Source organism: Tricharina praecox (assembly GCF_024521635.1).
Source record: "Tricharina praecox strain CBS 144465 chromosome Unknown BZA05scaffold_7, whole genome shotgun sequence".
NCBI classification, from domain to species: domain Eukaryota; kingdom Fungi; phylum Ascomycota; class Pezizomycetes; order Pezizales; family Pyronemataceae; genus Tricharina; species Tricharina praecox.
In genome coordinates this window covers 1,429,811-1,444,288 of record NW_026250409.1, presented here as the reverse complement: position 1 = coordinate 1,444,288, position 14,478 = coordinate 1,429,811, and the positions used below count along the sequence as shown (strand labels likewise).

At 53.8% G+C, this 14,478-nt stretch overlaps 2 protein-coding genes across 2 annotated transcripts; both read left to right on the top strand.

Moving 5' to 3' along the window:
• The first annotated feature begins 3,893 nt into the window (after window positions 1–3,893).
• On the top strand, window positions 3,894–6,154 carry BZA05DRAFT_393207 (uncharacterized protein). Its single transcript, XM_051483194.1, has 5 exons — window positions 3,894–4,165; window positions 4,284–4,787; window positions 4,966–5,042; window positions 5,143–5,238; window positions 5,496–6,154. Exons 1-5 carry the CDS (start codon window positions 3,997–3,999, stop codon window positions 6,054–6,056), a joined length of 1,407 nt encoding a protein of 468 aa, XP_051341431.1. The 5' UTR covers window positions 3,894–3,996; the 3' UTR covers window positions 6,057–6,154.
• A 1-nt stretch (window position 6,155) lies between these two features.
• On the top strand, window positions 6,156–6,518 carry BZA05DRAFT_393204 (uncharacterized protein). Its single transcript, XM_051483193.1, has one exon. The coding sequence runs from the start codon at window positions 6,192–6,194 to the stop codon at window positions 6,426–6,428; it is 237 nt and encodes a 78-aa protein (XP_051341430.1). The 5' UTR covers window positions 6,156–6,191; the 3' UTR covers window positions 6,429–6,518.
• The last annotated feature ends 7,960 nt before the right edge of the window (window positions 6,519–14,478 follow it).

Sequence of the window (14,478 nt, the reverse complement as noted above, 5' to 3'; positions counted from 1 at the left end):
TTGTTGCTTGCTTCCTCAATTGCTTACTTGCTTAGATACTTGATGGCCTGATTCTTGCTTTGTTTTTCTTCCTTTATTCTCTTTTCGTTCCTTCTATTTCTTCCGTCGAACGATGCTGTAAAGGTGAAGAATTTCCAATGTCCGCTGTCAGGAACTAAAGATCGCCAATAACCATGTGAACCGGCTGCAGCCGTACCATACCAGCCATACCAACCGTACCATGCGTACTCTTCTTCACACTTCATATTTCACACGCAGTGGGTACTCTACTCTACTATAGCTACTAGTGGCTATACCGGGGGGTAATCCTCAAATCCTCGAATCCGCCCATAGTGAATCACATACAGTCATTACAGTAGAGCCGTTTCACACAAGCAACCCCCCCGTATGTAAGTACTCTAACCAGCAATCGGGCGAACTTGTGCGCTACTACTCTATGGTACAGCCAGGTACCTCCCTAGTCAGCCAAAGTACCCAGCAAGCGACGTATCTTTGTAGAGAGTTGTAGATGATGGGGCTGCCTCGTATGGTAGAGTACCTACCTCATACCCAGACGAAAGACATTCGGCCATGTGGCGCGGGTAGGCAGGTAGGGCTCGAACGGAGCCGGAGCCGGCGCTGGATTTCGCGCGGCCGTTGCCGTTCAACGCCGTTGCGGTTGCGCCATGTGTGCTTCTGGCTCTGGCTGGCGCTGGCTCTGGCGCCGGAGGCTCGGTGATTCTCGAGAGGGACCGCACATGAACCTCTTCTTTTGCTTCTTCCCCTCTCCGCCACCAGCAGCCAGCAGCCAGCAACCAACAGGTCCACGGATGGTGCGGCCTTGCTAGAGTAGGTAGGATGTGTAGCTGGGCCGGGCAGGATTCGCATTCGCCCCTACAGCACTTTCGGCACCGATAGATAGCCTGTACAGAGATGACGAGTGCGACGAGTCGTTGTTAGTAGTTCAACAGGGTCCGCCCCATGTACTCCGGATGTTTTTCTTTCGTTCTTTCTTGTTTCCACATGTACATCCCGGAACCAGGCAGATAGGTACTCTAGATACGAGTGCAAGAGCAAACGGTGGGGCCAACCGTTGAGGCCTCGGATCGATCCAACAATCAATCAGTCAGTCAATCAATCAATCAACCGATGCGGATACCGTGTCCTTGCGTTGCCTGGTTCCAGCGACCCGGGAAAGCGGAAAGTGGAAAGCGGAACAAACGGCTGAGGTGAGGCGAGCGAGCGATATTGATAATTGATCGGACAGGGCTGGCTGGCTGGCTGGCTGGCTGGCCGGGCTGGACTGGATGGATGGTCAACCGGGTGGTGTGCGATACGATACGGCAGAGATGGACTCGCTGTTTTCGCACGCAAGTGCGGTGTCTAGGTACATTGTTTGTACGTAGGACCGGATTCCCGTTTTTTCCGGCGATGCTGTTTGGGTCCGGAGAATCTTGCACATGCCGGCCAACCAAGAACCCACTACACCCTACATCCTACATCCATACATACTCGCAAAAAAAATCAATTTTTTTCTCTTCACAATCACAATCGCCAATCACAATCACAATCACAATCGTAGAGTACGTAGGAGCAGTACAGTACCGTCGTAGGAAGCAGACGAGGAGGACGAGGAAGCATGCAGGACATTACCCAGTGTACTCTACTTCCACTATACCCGGGTTACTGGCTCTTCGGCTGGAGTACAGTACAGTACAGACTCGATGGCAGCAGCAGCAGCAGCAGCAGCAGCAGTGCCGACCGGCCGCCCGCTGTCAAGCGAATGTATGTATGTACAGCAGTATGTACTGCGCTCGTGAAAACCGGGTCAGGTCGTCGTCGTCATCTCGTCGCACTCTGTGCTGCAGCACACACGACGCACGTGAGATTGCTATCGCGCAGCTTCGGGTCAGAGATATCGCGACTTGTACGTCGGCAGACATGTGGAAAGCTGTACAGTTGTACTCTCCATACATACAGCCGCTGGAGGGAGCTCGGTGCGGCTAATGGGGAGGCGATGGGCAGAGGGAGGGTTCAACACCCGCGCGAGGAACCACTCTGCTCTACTCCACTCCAGTTCACTCTACTCCACTACTAGAGAGGTCCCTTCTCTCTCGTGAGAGGAATCACCCGCTGCTGTGCGGTTGTACAAGGCGGGTTGCTGACAAGCGAGAGAGCCAGCAGTTGCTACTCTAGAGTAGCTACGGCTCGGTCTTAAGCCCCGTTTCCACTCACAGCTTCGTTTGAAGCGTCAGTCAGTCAGTCGAAATTCTCCGAACGGCTGCTTGCTGACATCAGATATGTATCGCTGAGTCTGCATTGAACGAACGAACGGGGATGGGAGCGGACAATGGGCATTGGGCTCTTTTCTCTGGTCTAGGTATCATACTCTAGCTTCCGCTGGAGGGTCTACTCTAGGTCTGCCACCAGTCGAACCGGCGGGTGGGCGGGTGGGGCGGGCGGGAGGGCGGGCACTGGCAGCGACGGACGCCATGCTGCCTGCCATTGCTACTTACTTAACTACATGCGGGGGCCAGATTGAGCAGTGGCAGATTGGTGGGGTGTCCAAAGTGGGATGGATGTTGTTCGCAAAACACGCCGACTCCGGAGACATCTGCGACGAAAGCACCGCGCTCTCGGCGGCCTTCGGTGATCCGGACGGCTGTGTGCGTGCGAGAGAGAGAGTGTGTGTGCGAGGTTGTGTGTGTGGGCGGGTCTGCGGGTATGCGTCTGCGCTGTTTGTCCGTCCGTGGGGAACAAAATGGAATGGGATGTCTTCAACGCCTGGTGCAGACCGTGCCAGTCACCAGAGAAGAGAAAGAGCCCCGCAGCAGAGCCGGTGCATCATACAGCACGCATCACGCATCTGTAACGGACGCATGGCTGTGGGTGGATACATCTTCCCTCGTCGTCCATGCACCCATCCACCATCCGGCTGCATGGCCCTCGAGTCCAAGTCGCTGCTATACCTATCCCCTGCAAGGGACCCCGACCGGCTCACAGATTCACAGATTCACAGATCGGAAGCTAGGAGTGGGATGAGACAGCGACTCAGAAGAAGGTGAACAGGGACACCCTAATTCACCCCTTCGCCAAAAAGACGGTAGTCTAGGATGCTAGCGTACCGTTCGGAGTTCTTCAATCTGATGCGACCGACTAGTGCCAGCCAGCCAGGCAATCCACTCACCACCTCCACTACCTCCACCTCCACCTCCACTGCCTCCACCTCCACTACCATCTCCTCCTCTTCCGACTCCTTCTCCACCACCTCCACCACCATCACTATCACACACCCCCCCCCCCCCCCCCCACCCCACCCCAGCAACCATCCCAGACCCACCCTATAGTGCCCAGGTCCCATTGCTTGACAGCTAGACATGGATCCCACAGTCTTCTCCCGTGGACCTTTTTCTCTCAATCACAACAGAAAAAATAGTTCCAGTCCCGCTCTACGGCATCGCATTCAATTACTGTGAGCCGGTTGCAATGCGGTCCTTTCAAGGGTCTCGGATGCCTCGAGGCCTGTGGTGGTGGGATTTTCCTATTTACTACCCGTTCTCCCTTCACCATCAACCAGCTTCCATAGACCAACCACCATCACTCTCATTCGTCCTTTCACCGTCAGAGTATCCATTCGCCTGCAAAACCTCGCAATCGCCCTCCTACTACTCAATCAACTCCTCCGGTGGCTAACCGTCATACGTCCACATCTCGACGCTCTCTCTGGTCGAGGCATCATCTGCAAGACGGATCCAAAGTCGACTAGCTAGCTCTCAGTCTCAGCCCGAGAAGAGCCACCATCTCTACATCTCTACATATCACAGCTGCACCTCACGACCACAACATCTGCGACAACGCCACAGCTACAACCTCCATTGTCGAGCTCCCCCCCCCCCCCCCCCCCCCCCCCCCCCCCCCTCCCACACACACACACACACACACACTCCCCCCCCCTCCCACTCCCAGTCTTTCTCGGCCGCATAAACATCCCTCAAAACAAAACATAAAAAAAAAAGCATGGCTTCACCAATTGCCAACTACCCTCCCACGGGCATTAGTCTTGTCATAGTAGGCGCCGGATTCGGTGGCCTCACCGCGGCAGTGGAGGCCCACTTGAAAGGCCATCAAGTGCTTGTCCTCGAAAAGGCGGCGAAATGGGAACAGCTGGGGGATATCATCTCAATCAGTAAGCCTTCCCCCCACACCCACGGATTCGATGACAACATACACATGCATAGCTCTTTCCACTGTCCGCGTTGCATATGGGGATAAGGCAATAGCTAACCACCCAACGCTCCGATTAGGCCCTAACGCAGGGAGGATTCTGTCCAGATATGATTGCACAATGGTCACAGACAAGCTCAACGCATTGTGCATGCACCATGATGTCTTCCGTATCCACACACATACGGGCGAGTGGGTTCTGGATCAGCCGAAATTCCCCTCGAGCCCAGAGCGGCCCATGTACAATGGTCACCGCGCAGACTTTCACCGCGTAATCTACGAATACGCTGTCTCACTGGGTATCCCAATCATCATGGGACAGCGGATAGCCTCATACCACGAGGACGACCGGGAGGGGAAAGCCTGGGTTGTCACGGAAGAAGGCAAGATTTTCAAGGGCGACGTTGTCGTCGGTGCCGATGGCGTCCGCAGTAAGGCACGAAAACTGGTTCTCGGCTATGACGATAAGCCGAGGACAAGCGGTTATGCCGTCTATCGTGCGTGGTTCAATGTCGAGGAAGCGGGCATCGGAAACGATCCCTTGACGAGGGAGTTCGTTGCGAATGGTGACACCCATACGGGCTGTGAGTACTCCCCTTCATTCTCCCCTCCCTTCCCCCACTTTTCCCTAGCTCGCCTGATCCTTCCATCGGAACTAGCGGATGTTTTGATGGGGGGGGGGGGGCTATGTATACGCTCGCCCGGGAGTCCTTACCTTTTTTTGCTTATGGAACATGGACTGACGCTCGTATCCACATGCAGGGCTGGGACCAGACGTTCACTTTCTTGTCGCCACATGCAAAGGAGGTAAAGAACTATCGTGGGTCTGCACCCACAAGGTGAGTCTTTCTACATTCCGATCCGTGAGATAATCTTTATCTCCGGTGAAAACCCACTCCACCCCCCGAAATATAGGCTAATCAACCCCCGTGTGTTCAGGATGATGCCGATATCGAGGAATCCTGGAGCCTCCCCGGTAAAATCGACGACGTCCTGAAAATACTCGAGAATTGGGATCCTAGGTGCAGGGCTATCGTAAGTTTTCCTCCTCTCGATCCCGTGCACCCCCGGATTTGCACGAATATGCATTCTTCTTCTTCTTCTTCCACCTCTTCCTTTTTGCCCTATTCACTATATATTTTCTACCTCGCCTCGGCTTGCACTCTGCGTACAGCACGGCTGTATTTTCCTTGGATATATTAATTGCTCTTCCCCCTCTCCACCACCATCGCCACCACCACCTTCATCTTTATCTCATCACTTGATCCACTAACACGTCTGAACGGTAATAGGTATCAAAGACTCCTTCCTGTGTCGACTGGAAGCTTGTGCACCGCGACCCGTTGCCCACATGGATCACTCCCGCCGGGCGCACCTGTCTACTCGGAGATGCAGCCCACCCCTTCCTTCCCACCAGCATTCAGGGGTGTAGTCAAGCCATCGAAGATGGCTGCGCACTGGCAACCTGTCTCGCCCTCTCGCACGCGGACCCCGCCGTCTCCGCGCACCAGAAAGTCCCCACAGCACTGCGAACCTACCAACGCCTGCGCTACGAGCGGGTGAAGGAGGCCCAGAAGGGCGGTGAAAAGGTCCGCGACATGTGGCACAAGGCCGACTGGACCAAAGTGAGGGAGAATCCAGAGAGCATCAAGCTGCCGCGGGCGGACTGGCTGATGCTACACGACTGCGAGCGATTTGTGAGACGACTCTGGCGATATGCTAGCGTTGAGGGCACCGAGCTGAAGAGGGAGTGGCTTGCGGCTGGACCCGAGAGCGATGAGGCACTTTACACCGAGTTTCCACCGACACCGGTGCTTACTCCTAGTGAGGAGCTGGAGAAGAGGCTCGAGTAATTGATTCATTGTTTTCCCCCCCTTTGTTTGGTAGAGAGGTGTGGTTTTGTATGGTATATGAGTTTCGTCGGCGTTTTTTTTTTGTGTTTGGGGGGGGGGGGGGGGGTGGGGCCTGGGTGGGGCTTGGACTCATTGATGGGACAGACGGAAGAATTGGTTGCTGCAGAGCAGAGAGGTCCACCACTGGGATGGTTGGAAGCCACGGTTCACGGTATGTTACGGGAGAAGTGGACTGCTGGCTGGTTTCTGACACTTATGGGGGCTGTACGAATATGTCTTTTGTTTTTTACTCTTTCTTTTTCTTGTTTTTCCTTTTCTTATTTTTCCTTTTCTTTTTCTTTTTTCCTTTGCTTGGGGATAGACTTACCATAGAACGGGGGGCACGGGACGGGACTGGAATACTTTAGATACGGTACTGGGGCAACGGAATAGGCGCATCTTTATATCGATAGAATTGAATGCATTTTGATGTGTTACTTTAAACGGGGCTTTTCTCAATGGTGACGGTAACCGGCGGACATACTCTAGATACTACTGTATGGTACCGCGGGGTTTTGACCTCGGTAGTTACGCCGTAGGGCTACGTAACCATGGGTAATGAAAAATTACTTACCAATCTCACGGCCCAAGCGGCATGGCGTGCAAAACAAATCCGAAAACGATATTGCAGGTTTGAAGGGGAGACGCGGGGGAATAAAAGAGATGATGACGATGATGATAATGATGGTGATTATGGTGATGATGATGTGCAAGTAAAGTTTAGCTATCTACATAGGCCCGGTACGAAAAGCACCATGGACTGGGTAGTTTATTTTATGTATGGAGGCTCATCTCATGGAGGCTTATTAAGGCTTAACTAGGGAGGCTTACATACCTATGGAGGAACAGAAACAGAAACAGAAACGGGGGGACAGAAACGGCGGGAAAGAAGAAAGTACGGTACAGTATCTACAGTACCCGTGGGGAAACAAGGATTTCCGTCCACGCAAAAAAAGAAAAAGAAAAAGAAAAAGGAAAGAAAGAAAGAAAGAAAGAAAGAAAGAAAGACAGAAGAAAAAAAAAGCCAACAAGAAAATCAGACGGGACTGACGGAATTACGGGAGTTGCGGCACGGCGGGCGGATAGCTGCTTGCTTGCTGCTGCTTGCTGGCTATCTACACTACCGTACAGCAGCATCGAGTCGCGATGAGCCAGCCAGCCAGCCAGTCAGCCATCCGGTGCACGCTGCACTGTATGTACTGTACTGCACTGCACTGCGGAGCGGAGCGATGACAGTGGCCCACATATGGATGGCCATGCCCATGGATGGCCCGCCGGAGCGATTCGAAACTGCCCTGACTGACTTGACCGACTTGACGCGAAAGAGAGAAAAAACTTATTGCTTACATATCGAGGTACCTATCCGAAGATTGGATGAGCTGCCGGGTATGTATGTAGATAGATAGATACGTTTCGGCTCTGCAGGCCCAGGGCTGCTGCTCTCCACCTATACATACAGTCCGTGGGAGAGATAGATACGCTCGCTCGCACGCTCGCACGCTCACACCCAACCACGATGTACATACGAAGTGCGAAGTGCGAAGAGTGGACACTTGCCACTTGGCATGTATGGATGTGATGGCAACAGCACAGCAGGGACTCAGGGAGAGAAAGAGAAAAAATATCTTTGGGGAGCGATGCGGGCCTATCTATCTTTCCTATCGTATCGTATCTATCGTATACAATGCCGTCGACTCTGCCCCACTAACATACTGTACTCTACTCTATCCAGGGCGAGGAACTTGTGAGTCGGAAGGAAACAACACTACCGTACTACACTATTTGCGGATCGCTACTAACTAATAACTAGAGTACGGTATCGCCCCCGGATTTTCCTAGGGGCTGCGAAACGGGAATAAAAAGAGCAGATCACCACACTATCATACTCTATGAGTTACTAGTTATACGCAGAGCAGAGCATGGATGGGCGTCGGTCAGTCAGCCGAGACCGGCTCGACCAACTCGACCAACAACTCGACCAACTCGACTCCAAGCTAAACTCGGATGTATGGCACCGGAAATGGAGCGGACTCCCAACGAGATGCAAGCGGATGAGATTGGAGGTCTGTAGGTAGGATGGATGGATGGATGGAATAACCAAAGGGCGTCCATACTATAGAAAACATTGACATTGGGGCCGATAGCCAGTTGGAGTGAAAAGGCAGGGAGGAAGGGGAGGAAACAGGCTTCCTGCAGTCAGTCTCCAGCGTTATCCTCCTGCCACGGTCCGCCGTGGCTCCTCGCTCCTCACCGTCGGCGGCATCGTGTCAGCCAGCCAGCAATCGTTGATTGATCGATCCGCCGCCCGCCGCCGCCACCACCACTACCAATGCAGTGCAAGCATTCAACACAACAGCCCTGTACCGGGCTAACTCAATGTGCGGTTCTACGGGCAGTTCTACGATCGCCATCAAGTCTGACCACGAACGAACAAGGCGGCAAAGCAGGCAAGCAAGCAAGGATGGCCAAGGGGAAAGTGAAAGGGAAAGGGCAGAATCCGATGCCGTCGGGCTGGCAATGTATGCTCTTCGAGTAGTTAACTGGTTAGTTGAGGCCATTTGGCATCGAAGTGAGTGGCCAGTGGCCACTGCTGTTATAGGTGGCCCACTGGCCACCAGCCTGTCGACCTGGGCTGGTAGGCTGGCTGGCTTACTGGCTGGCTTACTGGCTGGCTGTCTTGGCACCCGCGCGATAGAACCGATTACTATTGATGTTGATGGTGCCGCATGCGTACCGGACTTTAGAAAACGCCGGCGGGTAGAGTAAGTACTAACGATGCTATATTATAGTTACCCACCTAGGTGCTCAATGACAACCGGTCCACAACAGTTGACCGGGCAACCAAATCTGCACGCACATATAATCACAGACCATCGAGCCGCGAGGCCGCCCGGTAATGGATTCACACATTGCATGGGATTTCTGTGACTTTGCACAACGAGTCCATCCATTCCGAGCCCACCCTTATGATAACTACAACACCCATTCACACCCATAACTACACACCCATTCCGAGCACACCCATTCACACTTCACACCCGCACACACCCATACACACGTACATATGCAGCAATAGCTGGAATCCGATATCGACTTTTCGGGAGACGACTAGGAAGGGGGAGGGGGGTTGGTAGCCACTTGGCGATCAAGTTGGACTTTCAATTTCCCCCCCGTCTTGCACACCTATCTCCCTCCTCCGCCCCCCCTCCCCCCTCCTTCCCCGCGACGCCGACCGACGGAACTGAACTCGCGTGCTGCCGGACATCCGGAGATATGCACGATAATCGGAGATCTCACACAACATTTCACGCAACAGCGGGCGGGCGGGGAGTGAATTCGGCAGCATGGGATGCGGGATGTGTGGGATGCGGGATGTGCGATGTGTTATGTGTGATGTGGGGGATATGCGATGTGTGTGATGTGGGATTTGTGATGTGGGATATGTGGTCGAGCACGGTTGTCAGTCAGTAAGTAGAGTACTTGTGTGCCATGAACGAACGCAGCAACGCTGAGAGTCGTGCCCGGTTTTGGAGGTAGCGCGGGTCGACTCCTCGGTTCCTTACTGGCGGCAGCGGCTACTATTGGCTGTGCCGCCCGCTGCATGCAGCACACGCACGAAGATCCCGAAAGTGCAGTCGCACACGCCGATCGCGGTCGGCAGAGCAACGAGCGAGCGAGCTTCCATAGCCCCCGTCCTCCCCTCCCCTTCCCTTCCATCCCCTCCCGTTTCCTCCACCAAGAGCAGACGAGAGACTTCTGGATGGAGGGAGGGAGGAACTTCGGATGCGGATGCGGGTTCGTGTACCTAGTTACCCACGCACGCCCCGGCGCATGCGGGAAACGATTGGTCCGGGCGGCTCGATACATGGGGGAGATAACCCCCATAAACGCCAATGCAGCCGTGCGTGCCATGGGACAATTCGGGAGTCGCCATCGCAGAATCCCCTTTCTCCGTTTTCTCTTCTTCCTCTTCTTTTCTTTTTTCTTCCACTCGAGGCGTGCGGTGATGAGGCAAACCAAGGTTTTTTGTTCTTCGAGGTCGCAAAATGCGAATGCGAATGCATATGCTGGCTGGCTGCACTCGTGTGCGTGGTGAGTACTCTGGTTTGAGTTCGCACGGCAGGCTGACGGGGCGGACAGACATAGCATTGGCCGGCCTGGCCATGGTCCCAGGTAGTCTGGCCGGATTCTCGTACGATTCCGCGTTGGTCTGGCCTTGACCAACCCCCTCCTCCCTTCGTCACTCCCTCTGTCTCCAGCCTGACCGAGATGGCTGCTTTTACGTATACGACATATCTACATACATATGTACGGTATCCCACGATCCTCGACCCCACACGTGCCCACGACATCATGGCCGCCCTCAATGGCCAGCGAGACCCCATCATCCTGCCAATGCGGGCTCGTCAATCGTCGACACCGGACCTTTTTTCCCACTGCCCAGTCCAAGTTCCCCCTTATTCTGCACGTGGACATAATCCGCCGCCATGCTCCCCCCCATATGAATCATTCGTATGTGCATACGTCGGTCATTGACCTCCATCGCCAAAAACAATCCCCCCCTTCCCATCCCGCCAGCGGGCCAAACTACCCCGCACGTTATGCTACATGCATAACCACCGCCGCCATAGGTAGTTACATGTATGTATGCATGTATGTACCCCATAGTGTGGCTTGATAACTAACAAGTAAGTATGACCCTGACCCTGGCTCCATGCAGATCTGCTCATCTACTCTAGTTACTCTAGCCAGTTACTCTAGTTACTCGACTCTACTCTACTCTAGGGATTTCTGCCTTAAAGAAATAATACTCTACATTGGGTGCCTGCCTGCCTGTCGTCCTCTGGTGAGCTGCGTGCTGCGTGCTGCGTGCTGCAGCAAGAAAAGAAAAAAACCCGCCGCTTGCATGCACAATGCACAAGCTTTCTTTTCAAGTTCAGAGAGAAGGGGAAGGGGAGGGGAGTAAAAGTCAAGTCAACATCGTGGCATTGCGCTAATGGCTGGCCATCGAAACGAGGTGTGCGTGTGTGCGTGAGAGCTGCGCTATGGTATGTATGATAGCTTGGCTGGCTGGTTGGTTGACTGGCTGGGTGGGCTGGTTGGCTGGTTGGCGGGAGGCGAGGGAGGGGCGGTGATTTGTGGCGAGCGCGGGGCTGGAAAATATTTATTTTTCTGCAAAAAGGCGACTGTGCTGTGATTGGGCAGGCAGAGAGGTCATGAGGCGAACATGTAGGCGGGCGGCGATATAACCTGCGGCCAGACCGGTTCCTTTCGCTAGATGGTTACTCTCCATGCGTTCGGATACATATACAGGTGGGTATAATACAATTACCCAATCGTGATTCATATTTATATTTTCCTGTGATGCAGAAAAAAACGGCGAGATCACCGTCCGCCCCCCAGCCCCAACCCCCATGGTGCTCGGTGCTCGATGTTCGATGTTCGATGCTCGATGATGTCTGAATGCATAAACTTCAACCGGAGACTCGTGGAGTCGAGAGACGAGACGAGGGGACTCGCCTCCCCGCATTCCACCCACCCACCCACCCACCCACCAGGCATGATCCCGACCGATTGACCGACCGACCTCCGGAAACCGACATACCTACCTAGCTTACCCGTGTGCCGCCGCACCCCACCCCACGCACGAACTGACAATTACCATGGCCCGCTTTGGGGGAAATGATCGTCCAGACCTCCTAGTGTACTGTGCACTGTGCACCCACCCACGGCCGTTACTTGATAGCGTGGTGGATCGAAATGACGACGTTGCAACGCGCAATGGTGCTGTTTCAACTGTAGAAGCGAGTGATCAACCGTAACTATCTACAGGCCACGGTACACGGTACACGGTACAGTCCACAGTCCAGCCCGCAGTCCAGAGGTCCATCAGCCTGGTGCGATTCCAATCCCCCGATCCCCCGCACCAGCCAGGCGGCCAGGCCCCAAGGCAACGGCAAGGTCAGACCACGGCTATACATAACATAGGTAACATAGGTAGTACATACCAGTACCAGTAGCTAGCGTGCACCCCGTGTCGTGCATACGTGATATCTCTCGCAGAAGCGAAACGTGACGAGACGCCATGGCGAGACTGGGCGTGTCTGTGCGGAGGCGGGGGGGCGGGGGGGCGGGGGGGCGGGGGCGGGGACGGGAAGCAATGCAGCGAAGTCCTCCATCCATCTATGATATGCAAGTTGCAACTGCCTATGCAACTACCCCGCGCAAATCGATCTACCTGTGTACGGAACCAACGACCCACGGGACGCTATGTACGGGAGAGCGCGGGAACCCGCGGGAAACCCAAGCCAAGCGCAGACAGCAAGCAAGCAAGCGAGCGATCGAGAGAGCGAGAAAGCCGGGGAAGAGCCGTCCAGGCGAGACCCGAGATTCGAGCCTGCTGTTGGCTGGCTAGCCGCTGCACCCCTAACCAGGTACCGTATACTATATAGTACCAGGAGCTGCCAATAAGTGGTGCCTCACCACCATTGCGAATTATGAGCGCAAATAAGCACTAGTCAATATCCGGAGTGCACTAAGCTGAATATAGTAAGATGAGTGAGTGGTTGTGACTAAGTTGTAATGGGGAAAAACACTAAGCTGTATGGAGGAAAAACTGGTGAGGCAGCACTTACCCTTACACCCGAGTACATTCTACCGTCCGGGAGCGGTTCCGTGCAGTCTTCCCATCAGTGTTCCCGGGAAGCGAGTTTGCCGAGACGGGTATCTACATACACATATAGCACTCATACATCCATACATACTACATACAGTCCATCGTACGAGCCGCTCCCACACTAACGCAGACCCAACCAGAGGCCCATCCAGACTCTCGTCGTCTGTCGTCTGAGACCCGTCCGTGATAGGTATCCGCGGTTACGATTACGCGAATCGGGCCCGATGGATAATGCTGTGCTGTCTGCTATGTATTTAACAATTTGCTCTCCCGCAGGCCCTGTAGCTTGTAACCTGTAGGTATTAGTACACATGATCGCACTAGGTACCGCTACATACACACGTACCTACCACTCCCGGCGCCCGCCGTCTGCCGCCCGCGAGCGAGTCCCAGTCTGTTTCCGGCTCTGGAGGTGAAGAACTCCAACCGGTGGGTGGCCGAGACTCAAGACTCCGAGAGGGGCGCCCTAGGCGGTTTGTTTCACTTGGCAGACATAACGGTACTCTGCTAGATAGTAGAGGCTACACCTCGATACCTGATTCTGGATTCTATGTATCCAGCAACTTGCAGATACATATGCGGGTGTTACCAAAGCGGGGGAATAATAGGTACCTGCATAGTTGGAAGTCACGTGTATTACCGCTTTTGGCCGATCAATGGCTGTTGCTGTGCGAATCGGTACATATAAGTACAAAGTACTTAGTAGAGCCCAAGTGGCATGACTCCGGGTCAAATCTGGTATTATCTACTTACCTAACCGACCACCACCTGGGGTAATGTTAGTAGCAAGATAGTTGGGCTCATGAGTGATGGTTTTGATAGTCGCTGGGCAGTTATCAGTCTGCGGGCTCGGCAGTCGCTTTGAGGCATTCCAGAGCTGTCCATGGGCCGCGAAGGGTGCATATACAAGACTGGCTGCAGTAGTTCTGTTGCCGTAATTTTGTTGCTGTAATTTTGTTGCCATAATTCTAGTTACCTACCTAGGTATTCTCTCCGAGCGTCTCCAAGTATTTACACACCACTCCCGAAATCGCCACGGACTCACGGTAAAACGTAGCCAGAATATACGGGAAGTCAGCCCATCTACCAGCGAGGGTGAATTCTGCGAAGCCGCAAACTTTTCCAGTCGCAGGAGGAGCCCCCATATCTAGCCATCTGTAGTACGGTGAACGGCGGCGGGCTATTGCATTACATAGAGTATCACTCCTCCGCCAAGTGTGGCTGGTGATTTAGGCTGTTGTAACTTGTGATTCCTTTCGGGTAGGATTTACTCTTGTTAGCGAGGAGTCACACCAAGTAGAGTACATCTGCGTGTGAGTCGGCCCGCTGGTTCCTAAGCCTAACTTCCTACCTGGTGTGTACCTGGTACCCAGGCTCTAAAAGCGAAGGGCTGTAGCCGAAATAACAAGCTTTTGGGAAGTGGTCACGGTGCCCACACTAGCCGGGTACTATGGTACTATAACCATATACAACCATGGAACAAAACCAAGTGACGTTTGTGTGTCGAAATCACTGATTGCGACAAGACCACGACAAGACCGGCTGTACTTAGAGGTAACAGGTATGTAGGTAATTCACGTATGTACGAAACGGCCGAACGCGATGGTTACTGGTGCATCTGCGGAGTAGGCCGGTGGCTTCATCACATGGAAAGTACCGTATCATACCCACCGTTATAGGTCGTACATACGATACAATATCACCCAT